The sequence below is a fragment of the Rhinatrema bivittatum genome, chromosome 6, assembly GCF_901001135.1.
Source record: "Rhinatrema bivittatum chromosome 6, aRhiBiv1.1, whole genome shotgun sequence".
NCBI classification, from domain to species: domain Eukaryota; kingdom Metazoa; phylum Chordata; class Amphibia; order Gymnophiona; family Rhinatrematidae; genus Rhinatrema; species Rhinatrema bivittatum.
Genome location: NC_042620.1, coordinates 11,922,115 through 11,938,775, shown reverse-complemented (window position 1 = coordinate 11,938,775; position 16,661 = coordinate 11,922,115). Strand labels below are relative to the sequence as shown.

At 51.0% G+C, this 16,661-nt stretch overlaps 1 protein-coding gene across 1 annotated transcript in view; it reads left to right on the top strand.

Annotated features, from left to right (window-relative positions):
• PLCD4 (phospholipase C delta 4) overlaps positions 1 to 16,286 on the top strand; it is an 88,278-nt gene extending 71,992 nt beyond the window's left edge. The window contains exons 12-15 of the mRNA XM_029605108.1: positions 4,746 to 4,924; positions 9,803 to 9,938; positions 12,228 to 12,377; positions 16,171 to 16,286. Of these exons, the coding sequence (XP_029460968.1) occupies positions 4,746 to 4,924; positions 9,803 to 9,938; positions 12,228 to 12,377; positions 16,171 to 16,286 (581 nt within the window). The remainder of the gene's footprint in view (positions 1 to 4,745; positions 4,925 to 9,802; positions 9,939 to 12,227; positions 12,378 to 16,170) is intronic.
• The last annotated feature ends 375 nt before the right edge of the window (positions 16,287 to 16,661 follow it).

Genomic DNA, 16,661 nt, shown 5'->3' with positions numbered 1-16,661 from the left:
TTTCAGAAACTGCTTTCAAACAGGGATGGTATCTATTGGGTTAGTAGCAGGATTCAATTTTTTTATCATTGTCTCGACTTCCTGTGTGGAGATGGTTTCAAATGAAGACCAGATCGAGAAAGTTTTTGGATTTAAGATAATTGTTTGGTCTTTAACCAGTGGAATATCATTAAGAAGTTTTCATATCTTTTCGTTAAAAAAGTGAGCAATCTGATTACATTTATCAGCGGTTAGGGTTAAAGAATCCCCTGATGAATGTTTGGTCAAATTTTGAACTGTTGAAAAAAAGCACCCTAGGATTATATTTGTAATTAATAATTTTTTAGCGAAAAATTCTTTTTTGGTGGTATTGATTAATGATCTGTATTTGGCAAGAGAAGCTCTATAGTTTACTAAATTTTGTACAGATGGATCTTTCCTCCAAAGTCCTTCCTTTTGTCTGAGATGTTTAGCATCTCAGATTTTATTAGAATACCAAGGTTTGTTTATTCTTTACATTTTTGGTAATAATAGGATTCGATTTATCTGCAAAAGCGGTGATCAGGATATAGTGGCATTATCTACATTAGAGAAGTTAATATTGTTTAGGACTTCAGGTAAATTTTTCAATAAATCATCAGTTTTAAATGATTTACGAAATGTAAAAGTCATGTTGGTACTGTGATTAATCTGTGCATTGGTAGAAAAAAAATATTGTAGTCTGGATCAGGTTATGGTCTGACCATGGAAATGGTGTATAATTTACAGGAGAATAAGTAGTAATCTCCTTGTTTATAAACAGTAGGGATGTGCAATCGTTTTTCCCGAATGCCAACGAAATTGCCTAATTTGGAATGGCTCGGGAGAACCGAAAAATTATTGAATTTTTTCCGAAATTTCGGAAAAAATTAATTTTCGAGTTAGTGCGCGCTAACTCCTGATAGTGCATGCTAACTCTGCCAGGTTAGCGCGCACTATCGGGAATTAGCACACACTAACCTGAAAATCGGGGCGCCGGGAAAAAAACCCCCGAACCGCGGGAAAAACAAAATTCCTGCGGGGGAGCCCCGAAAGGAAGCCCAACACAAAATGTTTACCCGAAGCACATCTCTAATAAACAGTAAATGTAAGGAATGTCCAAGTGGGCTGATTTACTATTTGTTCCCAGCCCATTGCTGATAGAGTGTCAAGAAAAGTTTCACAGGCTGCCAAGCGTGAAAAGTATCAATAGGCAGATTGAAATCACCAAGTATTATTGAAGAAACATCTTTGTCTAAATTATTAGCTATTAGTTCAATGATCGGTGATGAGTTATGATCTAACAAACCTGGGGGCAGTAACACAGACATATTTGAATCTCTTTAGATTTAAATAGAGCAACGTCAGAAGGTGTATCTATTGAAGTAGGTATTTGTTTCAGATTCAGGGTCTTTTGTGCTAACAGCATTAAACCGCCTTCCCTTCGATTCTTTCTGCTAATTGTAAAAACGTCATGACGTGTATTATCAACTTGATTAATTAATACTGAATCACCTTCTTTAAGCCATGTTTCTGTAATGGCAAAAATCTGGGATTAAGGTAATCTAAAATAACATTAATGACTGGGAATTTTTTAGTCATTGATTGTGTTATGAAGTCTCAATTTAGTAGACCCTTGGGCCGACCTGCAAGAGACTGGGAAAGGTGTTCAATGTCTCTGGTACATCGCAGGCCGGGAGGCAGATGTTCAGGCAGGATGTAGGTGCTCTTCACCCTGGAAGCTGGTGCTCCCCAGGGAGGAGCCCGTAGGAGCCCGGCTGCTGGGACTTAGGCGAGTTGATGATCTGGGGACTGGAGCGGGTAGGCTGATGAGCAGGACTGGGAACTGGAACCAGACTAGAACAGTAGACAGAACTGTAGTAAGACTCGGGTACTGGAACCAGGCAGAAACTGTAGCAAGACTCGGGTACTGGAACCAGGCAGGAACTGTAGCAAGACTCGGGCACTGGAACCAGGCAAGTACTGTAGCAGGACTCGGGTACTGGAACCAGGCAGGAACTGTAGCAGGACTCGGGTACTGGAACCAGGCAGGAACTGTAGCAAGACTCAGGTACTGGAACCAGGCAGGAACTGTAGCAAGACTCGGGCACTGGAACCAGGAACTGTAGCAAGACTTGGGTACTGGAACCAGGCAGGAACTGTAGCAGGACTCGGGTACTGGAACCAAGCAGGAACTGTAGCAGGACTCGGGTACTGGAACCAGGCAGGAACTGTAGCAAGACTCGGGAACTGGAACCAGGCAGGAACTGTAGCAAGACTCGGGTACTGGAACCAGGCAGGAACTGTAGCAAGACTCGGGCACTGGAACCAGGCAGGAACTGTAGCAAGACTCGGGTACTGGAACCAGGCAGGAACTGTAGCAGGACTCGGGTACTGGAACCAGGCAGGAACTGTAGCAAGACTCGGGCACTGGAACCAGGCAAGTACTGTAGCAGGACTCGGGTACTGGAACCAGGCAGGAACTGTAGCAGGACTCGGGTACTGGAACCAGGCAGGAACTGTAGCAAGACTCGGGTACTGGAACCAGGCAAGTACTGTAGCAAGACTCGGGAACTGGAACCAGGCAGGAACTGTAGCAAGACTCGGGAACTGGAACCAGGAACTGTAGCAAGACTCGGGCACTGGAACCAGGCAGGAACTGTAGCAAGACTCGGGTACTGGAACCAGGAACTGTAGCAAGACTCGGGTACTGGAACCAGGCAGGAACTGTAGCAAGACTCGGGTACTGGAACCAGGCAGGAACTGTAGCAGGACTCGGGTACTGGAACCAAGCAGGAACTGTAGCAGGACTCGGGTACTGGAACCAGGCAGGAACTGTAGCAGGACTCGGGTACTGGAACCAGGCAGGAACTGTAGCAAGACTCGGGAACTGGAACCAGGCAGGAACTGTAGCAAGACTCGGGTACTGGAACCAGGCAGGAACTGTAGCAAGACTCGGGTACTGGAACCAGGCAGGAACTGTAGCAGGACTCGGGTACTGGAACCAGGCAGGAACTGTAGCAAGACTCGGGCACTGGAACCAGGCAAGTACTGTAGCAGGACTCGGGTACTGGAACCAGGCAGGAACTGTAGCAGGACTCGGGTACTGGAACCAGGCAGGAACTGTAGCAAGACTCGGGTACTGGAACCAGGCAAGTACTGTAGCAAGACTCGGGAACTGGAACCAGGCAGGAACTGTAGCAAGACTCGGGAACTGGAACCAGGAACTGTAGCAAGACTCGGGTACTGGAACCAGGCAGGAACTGTAGCAAGACTCGGGAACTGGAACCAGGCAGGAACTGTAGCAAGACTCGGGCACTGGAACCAGGAAGGAACTATAGCAAGACTCGGGCACTGGAACCAGGCAGGAACTGTAGCAAGACTCGGGCACTGGAACCAGGCAAGTACTGTAGCAGGCAAGCAGGAACGGAACGAGTTCCAAAGGCAGCTCACTCCGAGGCACGGAGCAACAGGGAACCGGTAGGTAAGCACGAGCAAGGCAAAGACTGAGTGTCTGCGGCCGGCTTATCAAGGCCGCGGCGTCTGACGTCAGGAACTGGGCGGAGTCACCACTGGCGGGAAACGGCCTAGAAAAGCGCCCAAGTGGCGCGCGCACCTAGAGACAGGGCGTCCATGGGAGGCTTCCCAGCGGCGCGGCCCTCGCGGGGACACCGCCGAACAGGCCGCGAACTAGGCCAACAGAAGCGGGAACAGGTCCAGGAACACGGAGGTAAGGGTCTGGTCGCGGCACTCGCGGCCAAAACCATAACAGTACCTCCCCTCTTATGCCCCCTCTTAGCAGGTTCAGGCTTACTTGGGTGATCGAGATGGAACTTCTGTAATAAGTCCTTGTCGAGGATGTTACGGGCCGGTTCCCACGAATTATCCTCGGGTCCGCAGCCCTCCCAGGCAAGCAAGTACTCCCAGCGTCGTTGATGGAACCGAACATCCAAGATCTCACGTACTTGATACGTAATATCATCCGGTACTGAAGGATCCAATGGTTCAGGAGCCCAGGAGTGGTATCTAGACAAAAGAAGAGGCTTCAGCAATGACACATGGAACACGTCATGTATGCGCATGGAGGAAGGTAGGCGTAGTCGGTACGAGACTGCTCCCACTCGTTCGGCGACTCGGAAAGGCCCACAGAATCTCGGGGCTAGTCTTTGAGACGGGATTCGTAGCTGTAGATTTTTAGTACTAAGCCAGACGCGGTCTCCTGGAAGGAAGATAGGCACTGGCTGACGATGTCTATCCGCCCATTTCTTGGCAGACTGGGCGGCTTTACGGAGCTTTCCCTGGATAGAGGTCCATAAGGAAAGAAGCTGGCGGGCTGAAAGTTGCACTGCCGGGAGTGCACTAGGTTCAGTAGCTTTGTGCGCGGCTGGTGTTTGTTGGTGGAATAATTTTCAAAAGGGAAAGTACATGTGTACACATCCTCCCATAATTTCCCTGTGAAAACTGGTGTAAATTATGTGCATATTTACCATCTAATTCATAGGCTGGTTACAAACGTATGCACAAATAATCAGCTCTGCAAACTGGTTGGCTCTGGTCAACTCTTGATGACATCATTCATACACAAGATGGCTGCCTCCTTATCAAACAACCCAAAGACTTGTAGAGTCAGCACGAGCAGCTAGATCGATATAATACACGGAGCATACCATTTTCTTGATATTGTGTTGAACTACATATGTTTTCTAGTTTTGAGTAGCAGGCTGTTTCCCTGTTCTTCATTTTTCCAGTTGCCATGAACTTCCAGACGGCTGGCGTGGAGATGGATTTGTATGATGGCCTCTTCAGCCAGAATGCTCGCTGTGGCTACGTTTTAAAGCCGAGCTTCATGAGGAACTGGGAGACCAACTTCAACCCGGACCACCCGCAGGATAAAGATGGCTATAGGCCCCTTAATCTGTCGATACAGGTGCAAATCTTCAGTGAATATATCCCCCCTGTTCTCTGCCACCTTGAGTCTCTGTACAGAGCATCCGCAGAGCCAGTCATGTTTAGCGTGGCTTTTGTACCTTCCCTCCAGTATCCTCCCCTCTCTCTCATCCCAGCAGAAGCACTTAGACATCTTCCTCCCCTGCTCCAACGGCATAAACGAGAGCTAGATCGGGTTCCTGAATGCTGGACGTGACTTCCATATCAGAGGTCGGATGTCACCTCCTATACACTCAGTTACTGTGTGAAAAGCAAAGCTGGGAAAATAAACTTTATTTTCACAAATCTTCAGTGCAGTTGGAACCATCCACCTAAAGGTGAAAGGATCCGAAATACTCAGCCAGTCTTCATGCTTTCAGTCCTAGAGGTGACAGCTCTGTATCCCTGCTCCCATCCCCTGATCCCTGCAGTCCTAGAGGTGACAGGCTCTGTATCCCTGCGCCCATCCCCTGATCCCTCCAGTCCTAGAGGTGACAGGCTCTGTATCCCTGCTCCCATCCCCTGATCCCTCCAGTCCTAGAAGTGACAGGCTCTGTATCCCTGTGCTCCTCCCCTGATCCCTCCAGTCCTAGAGGTGACAGGCTCTGTATCCCTGCGCCCATCCCCTGATCCCTCCAGTCCTAGAGGTGACAGGCTCTGTATCCCTGCTCCCATCCCCTGATCCCTCCAGTCCTAGAAGTGACAGGCTCTGTATCCCTGTGCTCCTCCCCTGATCCCTCCAGTCCTAGAGGTGACAGGCTCTGTATCTCTGTGCCCATCCCCTGAGCCCTCCAGTCCTAGAGGTGACAGGCTCTGTATCCCTGCGCCCATCCCCTGATCCCTCCAGTTCTAGAGGTGACAGGCTCTGTATCCCTGTGCCCATCCCCTGATCCCTCCAGTCCTAGAGGTGACAGGCTCTGTATCCCTGTGCCCATCCCCTGATCCCTCCAGTCCTAGAGGTGACAGGCTCTGTATCGCTGTGCCCATCCCCTGATCCCTCCAGTCCTAGAGGTGACAGCTCTGTATCCCTTGCCCATCCCCTGATCCCTCCAGTCCTAGATGTGACCAGCTCTGTATCCCTGCCCCCATCCCCTGATCCCTCCAGTCCTAGAGGTGACAGGCTCTGTATCCCTGCCCCCATCCCCTGATCCCTCCAGTCCTAGAGGTGACAGGCTCTGTATCCCTGTGCCCATCCCCTGATCCCTCCAGTCCCAGAGGTGACGGGCTCTGTATCCCTGCCCCCATCCCCTGATCCCTCCAGTCCTAGAGGTGACAGGCTCTGTATCCCTGCGCCCATCCCCTGATCCCTCCAGTCCTAGAGGTTACAGGCTCTGTATCCCTGCTCCCATCCTCTGATCCCTCCAGTCCTAGAGGTGACAGGCTCTGTATCCCTGTGCCCATCCCCTGATCCCTCCAGTCCTAGAGGTGACAGGCTCTGTATCTCTGCACCCATCCCCTGATCCCTCCAGTCCTAGAGGTGACAGGCTCTGTATCCCTGCACCCATCCCCTGATCCCTCCAGTCCTAGAGGTGACAGGCTCTGTATCCCTGTGCCCATCCCCTGAGCCCTCCAGTCCCTAGAGGTGACAGGCTCTGTATCCCTGCACCCATCCCCTGATCCCTCCAGTCCTAGAGGTGACAGGCTCTGTATCCCTGCTCCCATCCCCTGATCCCTCCAGTCCTAGAGGTGACAGGCTCTGTATCCCTGCCCCCATCCCCTGAGCCCTCCAGTCCTAGAGGTGACAGGCTCTGTATCCCTGTGCCCATCCCCTGAGCCCTCCAGTCCTAGAGGTGACAGGCTCTGTATCCCTGCTCCCATCCCCTGATCCCTCCAGTCCTAGAGGTGACAGGCTCTGTATCCCTGTGCCCATCCCCTGAGCCCTCCAGTCCTAGAGGTGACAGGCTCTGTATCCCTGCCCCCATCCCCTGATCCCTCCAGTCCTAGAGGTGACAGGCTCTGTATCCCTGTGCCCATCCCCTGATTCCTCCAGTCCTAGAGGTGACAGGCTCTGTATCCCTGCGCCCATCCCCTGATCCCTCCAGTCCTAGAGGTGACAGGCTCTGTATCCCTGTGCCCATCCCCTGAGCCCTCCAGTCCTAGAGGTGACAGGTTCTGTATCCCTGTGCCCATCCCCTGATCCCTCCATCCTAGAGGTGACAGGCTCTGTATCCCTGCACCCGTCCCCTGATACCTCCAGTCCTAGAGGTGACAGGCTCTGTATCCCTGTGTCCATCCCCTGATCCCTCCAGTCCTAGAGGTGACAGGCTCTGTATCCCTGTACCCATCCCCTGATCCCTCCAGTCCTAGAGGTGACAGGCTCTGTATCCCTGTGCCCATCCCCTGATCCCTCCAGTCCTAGAGGTGACAGGCTCTGTATCCCTGTGCCCATCCCCTGATCCCTCCAGTCCTAGAGGTGACAGGCTCTGTATCCCTGTGCCCATCCCCTGATCCCTCCAGTCCTAGAGGTGACAGGCTCTGTATCCCTGCGCCCATCCCCTGATCCCTCCAGTCCTAGAGGTGACAGGCTCTGTATCCCTGCGCCCATCCCCTGATCCCTCCAGTCCTAGAGGTGACAGGCTCTGTATCCCTGCGCCCATCCCCTGAGCCCTCCAGTCCTAGAGGTGACAGGCTCTGTATCCCTGCGCCCATCCCCTGAGCCCTCCAGTCCTAGAGGTGACAGGCTCTGTATCCCTGCGCCCATCCCCTGAGCCCTCCAGTCCTAGAGGTGACAGGCTCTGTATCCCTGTGCCCATTCCCTGATCCCTCCAGTCCTAGAGGTGACAGGCTCTGTATCCCTGCTCCCATTCCCTGATCCCTCCAGTCCTAGAGGTGACAGGCTCTGTATCCCTGTGCCCATTCCCTGATCCCTCCAGTCCTAGAGGTGACAGGCTCTGTATCCCTGCTCCCATTTACTGATCCCTCCAGTCCTAGAGGTGACAGGCTCTGTATCCCTGCTCCCATTCCCTGATCCCTCCAGTCCTAGAGGTGACAGGCTCTGTATCCCTGCGCCCATTCCCTGATCCCTCCAGTCCTAGAGGTGACAGGCTCTGTATCCCTGTGCCCATCCCCTGAGCCCTCCAGTCCTAGAGGTGACAGGCTCTGTATCCCTGCTCCCATCCCCTGATCCCTCCAGTCCTAGAGGTGAGAGGCTCTGTATCCCTGCATCCATCCCCTGATCCCTCCAGTCCTAGAGGTGACAGGCTCTGTATCCCTGCTCCCATCCCCTGATCCCTCCAGTCCTAGAGGTGACAGGCTCTGTATCCCTGCTCCCATTCCCTGATCCCTCCAGTCCTAGAGGTGACAGGCTCTGTATCCCTGCACCCATTCCCTGATCCCTCCAGTCCTAGAGGTGACAGGCTCTGTATCCCTGTGCTCATCCCCTGATCCCTCCAGTCCTAGAGGTGACAGGCTCTGTATCCCTGCGCCCATTCCCTGATCCCTCCAGTCCTAGAGGTGACAGGCTCTGTATCCCTGTGCTCATCCCCTGATCCCTCCAGTCCTAGAGGTGACAGGCTCTGTATCCCTGCGCCCATTTACTGATCCCTCCAGTCCTAGAGGTGACAGGCTCTGTATCCCTGCTCCCATTCCCTGATCCCTCCAGTCCTAGAGGTGACAGGCTCTGTATCCCTGCGCCCATCCCCTGATCCCTCCAGTCCTAGAGGTGACAGGCTCTGTATCCCTGCGCCCATTCCCTGATCCCTCCAGTCCTAGAGGTGACAGGCTCTGTATCCCTGTGCTCATCCCCTGATCCCTCCAGTCCTAGAGGTGACAGGCTCTGTATCCCTGCGCCCATTTACTGATCCCTCCAGTCCTAGAGGTGACAGGCTCTGTATCCCTGCTCCCATCCCCTGATCCCTCCAGTCCTAGAGGTGACAGGCTCTGTATCCCTGCATCCATCCCCTGAGCCCTCCAGTCCTAGAGGTGACGGGCTCTCTTTTCCTGAATCAGTCCCCTGAGTTATCTTGCATTCCCATTTCAGACGTTTGTATGATTAATGCTTCTCAATTAATTTTTCTTCCGTACTAAATGTAATAATTATGCAAGGGAATATTTTTGAGGTTAGTTACCATAAAATGATAGACTATAGACTTAGCGGGTAAATGGGACCTCATTCTTTGTGTGGAAAATCCCAAGGGACAGATCCTCAGGGATTTCCTGGAGGCCTCTGAATTGGGTTTGTATCCCTCCGCTGGAGTCTATGTTAAAAACTTAAAGAACAATCTGTAATACCACGCAGTCAGCTGAGTCCAGGTAAGGTTCCTCTTCTATTGATCAATTTGCATGCAAGGTAATAAACAGGATAACTGAGCAAACCCGGAGAGCTCAGAGTGTCACAGATGAAATAAACACTTTAAATATGATCCAAAAATGTTGCTAACAAGCTTTCAACCAATCAGCAGCTAAACATCTCAATATTCATTAGAGTCCTATAATTTATACTTAATTCTTGTAACTAATACCTATGCATAGGCTTACATTTTATCTAAGTGCTTTAATGGACAACTTAACCAGTAAACAACTTCCTTCCGAATAAGGCAAAACCGCAGCCTCTAAAGAAATATATATTTAATTAAACCCTAGCATGCAACAGCCATACGTTATCTCGGGTTCTCTGGCCTTTAGCAGTTTCCAGCAGCCATTCTGCAACGCAGTCTCAGACTTTTAAGACAGATGTCAGCATAACTAACGAGGGAATCCAAGCTTGGATTCCAGAAATTTACGACACTTGTCGGCTGGGAGCTGTGTCTCCTGGCTGTGTGTGAGAGGTGCGGGTGCCAATCCTTGCAAAACTTTGAAGAGTAGTCCAAGAAAAGGTAGACTAGAGAAGCTGTGGCAACGAGTCAATAGGCTTCTGTTATCCCAAGTTGTTGCCTTGTAGGTCATCAGTGCCCAGCAGCTCCCCAAAATTCCCAACAGTAAGGAGGGATCCATCGTTGACCCGTTGGTTCGAGTTGAGATTTTTGGTGTTCCCATGGACCAGGCTAAGCAGGAAACCAAGTACATTGAGAACAACGGTGAGTCCGTCCTTTCCCATACTGGGGGAGGAGATGTAGGAAGGGGGACACTTAGATGACCTCCAGGCATAAGGGGCACGATATGGGCAGTCTAAGGGAGGCCAGTGTTACCCCTTTATCCTTTTAACTGCTCACTTCTGTAACAGCGCATAAGATGGTGCGGCTGCCATGCAAGACCACTTGAATACAGAGAAATGAACAAATGAGAAGGGGGTGACTGCTTAATGCAGCTGAATTCTAAAATAGCTGTAAGCCAGCTTCAGCTCTATTTGATAGGGCTAAGCAAAAACCAAAAAATGAAATTATTAATGTTACTCCCTGCATCCCAGACTTTATCCTTCTCTTCTCTGATTCTCGCTGTCCAGACCTTCTGACATCTCTCACCACCAAGTTCTGTACCATTTGTACAGCCTACTATCAACTTACAATAAGCCTGTAAATCAACCCCTTGAATATATATAAAATAAGAGAAAATAAATGGGGGACATCACTTATTTATAGCGAAGATAATGTAGTCTGGTGCAATGAATAGCAGGTTATAGCCACAGCATTGCACCATGTTAATAAGTTTGTTCCTTTTTCATCTGCTTCACATGAAGATAAAGGATTTCTAGTTTGCTATTTTTTCTTTTTAGATGCTAATTAAAATGTTTCACTAAACATGGCTGAATGATTCTTCTCTTGTGCTTACCAGGTCATTGTAAAATAATCAATCAAATTAACTCCCCTCATTGTAATCCACAAGCTTGGCAGACACTGTATTATTAAATATGTTCTGATGGCACCGAGGATGCCCGACACTGACAGTGTACAATTGTTAATGATGAAGGTTTTCTTAGAGATATTTGGAGAGCTCTCTCTAGAACTGAAAATACTCTAACACATTCAGTAAGTCAGTTGTCCTTATATACTGAAAAAGCCTCTCTGAAGTTTTCTGAATTAGATACTAGGTCAATAAGATTAGAATCTGAAGTGAAATTGCAAAATGGAATTATATCCAAATTGCAATCAACTTCAGTTTTGAGTATAAAAGATAATTTGATTATTCATAAAAAGTGAACCGTCTGCGTTCAAAAAATTTGCGTTTATTAAACTTCCCTGTAACCCGCCTCCTATCTGGGGTCGAGTTATTTAAAAAAATATGCTAGGCAGGTTCTCCAATTCTAAAAAGAGGGGGGAACATCCGTTAGATGGGTCCGACACCAATCGAAAGCCTTAATATTTCTTCTTTACTTGAATCGGATACATTAATACAAGAGCTACTTTTGTAGTTACTCTTGTGCCAGATTCAGACAGAGATGTGATTTTTCAGCAATTCTTTAAATACAAGGAAAGCATTTTCTGGGGACTGAAAATTCAAATTTTTCCCGATGTTTCTAGAGAAGGAAACAATGGCTCCTGATGAAGGTTAGGGTCTTAGGTTTAGGATGCATCCCTTTATTTGAAATGTCCATGTAAGCGTGCCATTTCCTTTCATGGTAATAAGTTTATATTTACGGACCCAGCAGATCTCGAAAAGTAATTCTGGTGAAATGGGATTGAGAGTTCCCAGCAATACTTCCTTCTCGTCTTTGGTGTAGCATCGTCCCCCTATTATGTGGGCTTTTGCATGACTTATTATTATGTATTTGATGATTTCCTGCATAAACAGTTAGCAAACGTGCTTTACCTAGATTTCATGTGAATTTATGATGTGAAATTAATAAAAGTGTAAAAAAAAAAAGAATCATTCAGCCATGTTTAGCGAAACATTTTATTAGCAGCTAAAAAGAAAAAATAGCAAACTAGAAACCCTTTATCTTCATGTGAAGCAGATGGAAAAGGAACAAACGTATTAACATGGTGCAATGCTGTGGCTATAACCTGCTATTCATTGCACCAGACTACATTATCTTTGCTATAAATAAGTGATGTCCCCCATTTATTTTGTCTTATTTTGTAACATCTGTACAGCCACCAAAACTAGCACCGGCCATTCTTCTGAAACCTCTGGCCATGCTCCTTGATGTGTGGAAGCAGAGAGAGCATGGCTAGAAATCAAACACCAGTGAGCACTGGCGAGAGCGGGTAGGGTGGGGACTATCTGGAGAGACCTGGTGTCCCGGTCTGGGACGCACAATCGCATGATACGGGAGGACGAGGCGTGCACCGTCCGGCCGCCTTCCAGGGAATGCCTCTCTGTCTTCGGGAGGGCGTGAACGGTGCAGGGCGCAGGGGCTCGGTGACGCTCGCTCCACGCAGGCCTGAAGCTGCCTCTGACCGCTGCTTGGCTCTCTTCCTTCTCCGCAGGCTTTAACCCCGTGTGGTACGAAACGCTGACCTTCAGGATTCATGTCCCTGAGCTGGCGCTGGTGCGCTTCGTGGTGGAGGACTACGACAAGACCTCGAGGAATGACTTCATCGGGCAGCACACGCTGCCATTCCCCAGTATCAAAGCAGGTGCGTCAAGAAGAGGTCTGTGAGGCCTTCCCTGGCAATCTTTGATTAAAAGCCCTAAGCAGTGGGTACATTTGAGTTTCGAGAAGAAAGAAAAGAAATCCAGCCAGCTTCATGGCCACCTGGATGGACTGAGCCAGCCCTGGCTTTCCCCGTCACATCTGAGGGTTTGGAATTCCAGTTCTTTAAGTCCCTCGGCCACACACAAACCCCGTTCTTTTTTTTAATAATTAATTGTTTATTGAACATAGTCATAACATATATATAAGCATCTAAAGCATTATAATATGCCAGTGTGCACAATCACAATATGTGTATATTTAATCAGTCATACTTTTATCTCCCTTGTTATTCCACACAAACCCTGGGTTATTTATTCCACTATTCAACCCTGGCTAAGTTCATCTGGCCTCGCCCTCTGGGGAACTCTTGCAGCAGTGAAAACGCATTTGTGTCCAGTATTTGTCATTCCCAGAATTGCTAACCAGAAGGGAAAGCCATCTCCCTGGGGTGGGGGGAGTGGGTTATTCCAGGAACAGTGCAAAGCTTGCCCTCTGACCTCCTCAGAAAGGCGGCAGTGAATGCACGGTCACTGCTGGACGAGAGCCTGGGACGGGTAACTCTCAGTGCACGCCCCCTCTACGGGAGCTCAACACAAGAAGGATCCCTGCCAAAGAACATGAGCTGCAGTCAGACTCTCTCTCCTGGGATTTCAGTCCCACTCTTACCTTATTGCACCTACGGACTTCTACTTCCAATTTCTTGTATCAAAAGCAGGGCGTCAAGTCCGCAGATGCAATGGGGATAAAAGCAGGGATGGACTGACCTGTCTCTGAGGACCTAGAGCCATTGGGGTCACCAAAGGGCGGGGGTGGCCAACTCCAGTCCGCGAGGAACCACAAACAGGCCTGGTTTTCAGGATCTCTACAATCAATATGCATGAGACAGATCTGCATGCAGTGGTGGCAGAGCATGCAGATCTAGCTTATGCATACTCATTGTGCATCTCCTGAAATCCTGACTGGCTAGGTGCATCCCAAGGACTGGCTTGAGAAGCACTGACTTAGAGGGCGGCTGTAGCACTCTGGCAGGGCCGACATCGCATTGGCTACCTGCTAGCGCCGAGTTCTGCCTGCGGGCCCAAACCAGCAGATGGAGATGGCCGGGCGCTGGTGACTGGAACATCTGTCTCTCCCCTGGTGTCACGCTGCACCCGCGTCTGCCCCTTGCTCATAAGCTGACTCTCCTGCGCTGAGGGGAGGGGTCCTTGGGTGTGCACAGAGGCGATGGCATGAAGGAGAGGAGTGCGGGGGTTGTGTGCTACTGCATACTGCCTGCCTGCCTACCTCTTTGGAGGAGCTTGGAGTCATGCAATGCAGGGAGGAACGCCTTGCAGCTGCTGCCGCTCACTCCCTAGCTATGTCGGGACCAGGCCGCTGGTTAGAGGGAGCTCCTGTGGGGAGCTCAGAGGGATGAGGGTAGGATGCCAGGAGAGGGACTGAATAGCTGCTGCTGGGGCTGGGGGGAGGGAGGGAGGGGAATCTGGATGCTTCTGGGGCAGGAGGAAAGGCAAATCTAGATGGGGAGGTAGTGGGGGGGAGAGAGGGGAATCCGGCTGGGGGAGACAGATAGAGAGGGGAGTCTGGATGCTCCTGTGATGGAGAAGGAGGAGGAGATGATGCTGTGGTGATGGGGGAAACGGCTGGGGCTAGGCATGGAGTGCGAGAGGGGATGCTGGGAGATGCTTAGACGAGAGAGAGCGTGCAGGAGCCACCGTGTGTGCTGGGGGTGGAGAGGGGTGCAAGGCTGAAGCTTCACCTAGGGCCCCTAACACACTTGCATGCCCTGGACTCTGCTGCACCCCTGTTTATGGTAAAGGGTGGGGACGGGAGTGGAGAGAAAGCTGAGTTCTGGGCTGGGGCTGATGCCGTTGGGGGTAGGGGGCGTCCGCTGGTGGCTGGGGGAATGCCAGTGCTGGTGCTGGCGCTGGATACTGGGAGGAATCTGCTTAGGTCCTACAGTACGTTTGGGTTAGGAAAATGTAGGTGTTTGATTCAACCAGAAAAGATCCCCGGGGAATTGGTATCTGCAGCAGGAGAACACTGAGTTGTTTGTACCGTAATTAGCTGGAAAAGAAACGCACTTTCTATCGCACATTTACCTTCTCCCCCTCACCCTGCGGAAGGGGCTGACTGCCCGCCGGTAAGAAAAGGCCCAGCCCCGGGCCGGCTAAAGCCGCTTTCCTCTCATGTCCCGGGTAACGCAGGGAGCCCCTCCTGAGAGCTCCTCACGCCACGGATCGGCTTTCACTTCGCTACGGGACCCGTTTAGTCAAAACTTGGGCGGCTTGCTGGTTCCTTCTTGTTGGTTTTCATGCATTCTGCAAGGTCTTCGGGGGGGGGGGGGGGGTGGTTTCAGCTGAATTCTCCCGCACCTTTGCCTCTAAGCCGGGGATGAACGCGCGCCTGCTCCCCCTTTACCTTCCAAGGCCGATGCGATAAGGCGCGCGGTAATAAAACGGGCGCTCGTACTGAGCGCCAGTTTTCCTTACGCGCGCACATCCACCTCTCCCGGGCGCCCGATGCTAAAAAAGAGACGCCAGGTAAGCGTTGTGCGTCCCCGGCGCTCAGAAGCATCGGGCGCCCGGGAGCTGTGGCTTCTCTTGGAGGTACAGTCAGTCTCCTGGCCCTCCGTCAACAACCAGTTTTAAGTGGATGGTAACTTTTCTTTGGTGAATAAAAGGGCATTAACACTTCATGACTGAATCCTTAATCTCAAGCCTGCTTCTGTGGTAATGGTGTAGTAATGTGTAGTAATGTGGTAATGGTGTAGTAATGTGTAGTAATGTGGTATGGGTGTAGTAATGTGTAGTAATGTGGTAATGGTGTAGTAATGTGTAGTAATGTGGTATGGGTGTAGTAATGTGGCTCTTTGAAATCAAGGGAACTATTTTGCTTGAATGTTGCCCTCTGCCAAGATCCAGCAGCTGAGAAAGGGGTTTAGCAGGTATTTTAAAAAAAACCTGTTTTGTTTCAAAAGCAGCGGTTTTTTTTGTTTTTTTTCATGAGCCCTTGATTTGCGGTACAATTTGACACAAGCTCCGGGGCTGGCGTTCAATTTGGCGTGTTTAGAAAGGGTGCGTTGGGCGCCCTGCTATTTCCTGCATCGCGATCGGCTGTGCGTTTGCTTGGGCGCGCGATCGGCTATGCGTTTGCTTGGGCGCGCGATCGGCTATGCGTTTGTTTGGGCGCGCGATCGGCTGTGCGTTTGTTTGGGCGCGTGATCGGCTGTGCGTTTCTTTGGGCGCGCGATCGGCTGTGCGTTTGCTTGGGCGCGCGATCGGCTGTGCGTTTGTTTGGGCGCGCGATCGGCTATGCGTTTGCTTGGGTGCGCGATCGGCTGTGCGTTTGCTTGGGTGCGCGATCGGCTATGCGTTTGCTTGGGCACGCGTTTTGGACGCGCTAATCCCCTTATTGCATCGCGGGTTGGTCTAGCGCGTCCAAACTGCGCGTGAACCTGTGCGCCGGGCTGAGCGCCCTTCATTGCATGGTCCCTTATAAGTGCCTTGGGGGGATGGAGCGATCTCCGCAGGCTGCAATATCTTTCGGTGCTCGTGTTTGGCTGCAGCGTTTGCGTTTCTGCCGTTAGCGTGAGCGCGAGGGCACGTGTCTGCGCACTGGGGGATGTTCCCGGTGTCCTGCACCGGAAGCAGACCAGGGGGGAGGAGTTGCACGGCGGGGGAAGAGAGGGAGTTTTCACAGAAGCCCCGCCCACTGACCTGTGCTCCCTCCCGCAGGATACCGCCACGTCCACCTCCTCTCCAGGGACGGAAACAGCATCCCCCCCGCCTCCCTGCTTGTTCACGTGCGGATCACGGAGGAGCGCGAGGCTCTTCTACCTCCTGCCTCCTAGAGCGGTCAGTGGGAAGGAAGGACGACCCGGCCATCGCTGCTGCCCCGAGAGCACCCGTCACGCCTGCCTCTGCAGCCGCCTTTTATAAGATGTCAATTGTACAGGCTTGATTGCTGCTATTTGTTTTTTTTATACGGCGCCGCGTCTCTGTAGGAAGGCTCTGCTAGGATTTCTGCCTTTGCTTCGCTGCGCCTGGGCTCACAGGGTCGGGGCATGACAGGCACCCCGGGCTGTGAAGGACCTCCGTGGAAGCCGCAAAGGGACCGGAGGAGCTGACCACAAATAAGTTGCATTAAGGGACAGGATCAGCCGCAGTCACATGCACTGTACCGGCAGAGGTCAGGGCAAGCAAAACACCATCGCCTCAAACTACTG